Source organism: Salvelinus sp. IW2-2015, unplaced genomic scaffold, assembly GCF_002910315.2.
Source record: "Salvelinus sp. IW2-2015 unplaced genomic scaffold, ASM291031v2 Un_scaffold963, whole genome shotgun sequence".
Classification (NCBI taxonomy): Eukaryota; Metazoa; Chordata; class Actinopteri; order Salmoniformes; family Salmonidae; genus Salvelinus; species Salvelinus sp. IW2-2015.
In genome coordinates, this window is record NW_019942666.1 from 57736 (window position 1) to 61765 (window position 4030).

A 4030-nucleotide genomic window follows, 5' to 3' on the forward strand; every position below is an offset into this window, starting at 1 on the left:
TGGGGTCTGTTTGTGTTTGTGAACAGAGCCCCAGGGCTCTTCTCCAGGTTAATTTCTCTGTAGGTGATGGCTTTGTTATGGAAGGTTTGGGAATCGCTTCCTTTTAGATGGTTGTAGAATTAGTGGGTATCGGCCTAATTCTGCTCTGCATGCATTATTTGGTGTTTTACATTGTACAAGGATATTATTTTTTCCAGAATTCTGCATGCAGAGTCCGTCTAACTCTCTCTATCTCTAACTCTATCACTTTCTGTGTATCTTATCTATCTGCCTCTCTCGATCTCTCTACTCTCTCGATCTCTCTACTCTCTATACCTCTCTCTCTTTCTACCTCTCTACCTCTCTCTCTCTCTCTCGCTCTTGCACTCTCTCGCTCTCTCGCTCTCTCGCTCTCTCGCTCTCACGCTCTCTCGCTCTCTCTCTCTCTCTCTCGCTCTCTCTCTCGCTCTCTCTCCAGGTGATTGGGACTGCCATCCTCTGGATCCTGCTGTGTGGCATGTAAGTTTCAGGAGAAAGTGACAGATTTGGGTTTTGCTTAAGCTGACTCAACTCAGACTCGCCACCCTAGGACACGCACACACAGACACACACACACACACACAAATGCATGCACACACACACATTCTGCCCTATTAGTTTCATTCCCCGCAGTGTCTGAGTAAGTGTGTGGGCATACTCTACCCACCATTCATTACTAAATATAGATTCTTACAACATTATACAGTCCAGTCTAGAGATAATTGCTTGGAGTGTAAATTGATATAGTATGTGTTTATTGTGGATGGGCATGTCCCTCCTAGTTGGCCTGGGTGGAAGAGTTGTCCTCACAAGGGATGTAGAGACTCTCTGTCTTTCTCTTTCTCTCCCTAACTTGTTTTTACCTTTCTTACCCTCGCTCCTCTCCCTCTCTGTCGCTACCTATATCCCCTCTCTACCACACCCCCCTCTCCGTCTCTCCCTCTTGCCTCTCTCTCTGTCTGATGGAATTAAATCTCCCCCTCTCCCCTACTCCCCCTCTACAGCATCCAGTGACATGGCAGCCGTCCAAGGAGGGCGACCACTTAATCGGACGCATCACTCTGAGCAAAAGGTCGGCCATGCCCCGCGAGGCAGGCTCCTTACTAGGGTTAAAGGTAAGAGGGAATCACTTGCGGCATCCCTTTCAATTACTATAGTATTACCACATTAACTGTGTACTGAGACCGTTGTTGTGTACTGAGACCGTTGGGTGTAGGACATCAGAGCCCCAGGCTGTGTGATGGTGTATTGTCAAAGGATGTGTATGATAAAGGAAGTCTGGGGAAACTACCACACTAACCCCTGTGTATCCCTGTGTACTGAGCCCACCCGGGTCTCTAACGTCTGACCTCCACATTAGGTAGCCTCGCGGTTAAGAGCGTTGGGCCAGTAACCGAAAGGTTGCTGGTTTGAATCCCCGAACCAACTAGGTGTGGGAAAAAATCTGTTGATGTGCCCTGGCGCAAGGCACTTAACTCTAATTACTCCTGTAAGTTGATCTGGATAAGTGTCTGCCAAATGACTGAAATGTAAGTGATGCTAGTGTACTATCCACAAAAGTATATAATAAAGGAAACTATGGGGACATACTGTAGATTTGTACTCGGCTGGGACAGTATCCAGATTGTCATATCTTCATACTGACCTTGTACCTTCCCAGGATATTCAGTGATACTGGCACTGAACACAAGGGGCAGTGTTTTAATTACACTGTTATCTCTATGTACTGAGCTCTTGGTCTTGTGTCTGAGCTGCCCCTGTTCTGTTTCTCTTCTAGGTTGTGGGTGGGAAGATGACAGAGACAGGGAGACTGGGGGCCTTCATCACCAAAGTCAAGAAAGGAAGTCTGGCGGACATTGTTGGCCACCTACGAGCTGGTAAGCAACGTCGAAAAAACATTCAGACATTCAGGGTTATCTGCTGGAGAAGTGTTGCACATCAGTCTGGTAGCTCTGTCAGATTGTCTGTGTGTTCTTTTTGAGCTGCGAAAATCTAAAGTTTCTACCCGAACACTGCTTGTGTTGTGAACAGAGGTTGTTCAGTAAAGAGCCAGGCCAGGTTAAAAAATAGAGGTTAAGACAACGTAATAATTCCATGCGCCAGCGTTAGAAAACAAACACATTCATTTGACCAGCGCTGTTCCTGATTCTACAGAATTAGTTTTGAAAACGTTTCCAGTGGTCGGGACATCAAGAAATAAAGTGGCTGTAGATCATTTGAAAAACATTTCAATGAATAGAATGACAGTAAAACAATTCTGCTTTAGTTTGCTGAGTACACTACGATTTATTTTCCACTTTGATGGTGAACTTTCTGTACCTAGTAACATTCACTTCTAGTCATTTTCACTCCGGCTCTGGTCCAATGATTTTTAGTTTTTTTCCTAACACTTCTGCATGGAATTATTAGATTGTCTTAAACTTTGTTATCTCTAACCTAGGCTCCATGCTTACCCACGAATCAGCTGTTTTAATGTCGGCCATCTTGTTTCCTGGTTTCTAGGTGATGAGGTACTGCAGTGGAACGGGAAGTCGTTGCCGGGAGCAACCAAGAAGGAAGTGTACAACATCATTCTGGAATCCAAGGCGGAGCCTCAAGTGGAAATAGTTGTCTCAAGGCCTATTGGGTAAGACTGACTTCCTGTGTGAAATGCTAAATTCCCATTTTGGAACCGTTGTGCGATACACTGCAACTATTGTGTGACTATTTTGCACTGTGTTTGCCATTTTGGACTATTATTACTATATTGCGACTGTTGTGTGCCCTTTTCTGACTATTTCTAATTTTGAAGTGAAATGTTGACGGCCATTGTCTTCTTTACCTAAAAGATCTATCCACCGCATCATTTCCAATAACTTCTTGAGAAAGGTGTATAGAGCGTATCAGTAAGTACATACGTATTGTGGACATAGTGACCGCTATGTCGTACGGTAGTCCTTCCCTGAGGCCTACCCCTGATGTAACCCCTAACATCCTAGACCTTAGAGAAACCCTTATAAGGAAAGTTCCCTCTCTTCTCTCAACCCATACGTCTCTCCCCTGTGRGGGTATGAGCTACCGCTCTCTAACCCAACACCCAGTTTGTGTACGTGTCTGTGTTTTTCCTTTTCGATACAAACAAACATACGATTGAGGTATTGTATGTGCTGGCACTCTGTATSAAATGYGGYTTGGTGATGGCTGTTGGTCAGTGACTATTGCAGAGGTCTGTGCAGACGTTTGATGTAATCTTCCTCCCATCTTACAGAGACATACCAAGAATTCCAGAAACATCACATCCTCCTTTAGAATCGAGTAAGTMTRAACAAAGCTRTGGTTTTCCTTGATGAACAATACGGCATAGTTKATTGGTGTTAATATACAGTACTGTCTACCCACTGAGTTGTTTGKGTCTTTCYCATCCTGGTTCTTTCCCCTGGCAGCGGGCTCCAGTTCCTTTGAGTCTCAGAAGATGGAGCGTCCCTCCATATCGGTCATGTCCCCCACCAGCCCTGCTACCCTCAGAGCCCTCCCCGTCATCCTGCCTGGACAGCTCTCTGTGAGTACTGGATATATGCTGTATCTACACTGGACTATACTGGACTACACTGGACTGTACTGGACTATAATGGACAATTACTGGACTGTACTGGACTGTAATGGACTATATTGGACTATTCTGGACAATTACTGGACTGTAATGCACTATACTGGACTATACTGGACTATACTGGACTGTACTAGATCTATACTGGACTATACTGGACAATTACTGGACTGTAATGCACTATACTGGACTATACTGGACTACACTGGACTGTACTGGACTATACTGGACTGCACTGGATCTATACTGGACTGTACTGGACTATACTGGACTATACTGGATTGCACTGGACTGTACTGGATCTATACTGGATCTATACTGGACTGTACTGGACTATACTGGACTATACTGGACTGCACTGGACTGCACTGGACTATACTGGACTATACTGGATCTATACTGGATTGTACTGGACTATACTGGACT

The 4030-nt window shown here is 45.0% G+C and overlaps 1 protein-coding gene across 1 annotated transcript in view; it reads left to right on the forward strand.

The window, feature by feature from the left end:
- LOC112069290 (regulating synaptic membrane exocytosis protein 1) overlaps positions 1 to 4030 on the forward strand; it is a 58849-nt gene that overhangs the window by 4602 nt on the left and 50217 nt on the right. The window contains exons 2-7 of the mRNA XM_070438498.1: positions 458 to 498; positions 1023 to 1133; positions 1796 to 1895; positions 2521 to 2644; positions 3266 to 3312; positions 3441 to 3556. Of these exons, the coding sequence (XP_070294599.1) occupies positions 458 to 498; positions 1023 to 1133; positions 1796 to 1895; positions 2521 to 2644; positions 3266 to 3312; positions 3441 to 3556 (539 nt within the window). The remainder of the gene's footprint in view (positions 1 to 457; positions 499 to 1022; positions 1134 to 1795; positions 1896 to 2520; positions 2645 to 3265; positions 3313 to 3440; positions 3557 to 4030) is intronic.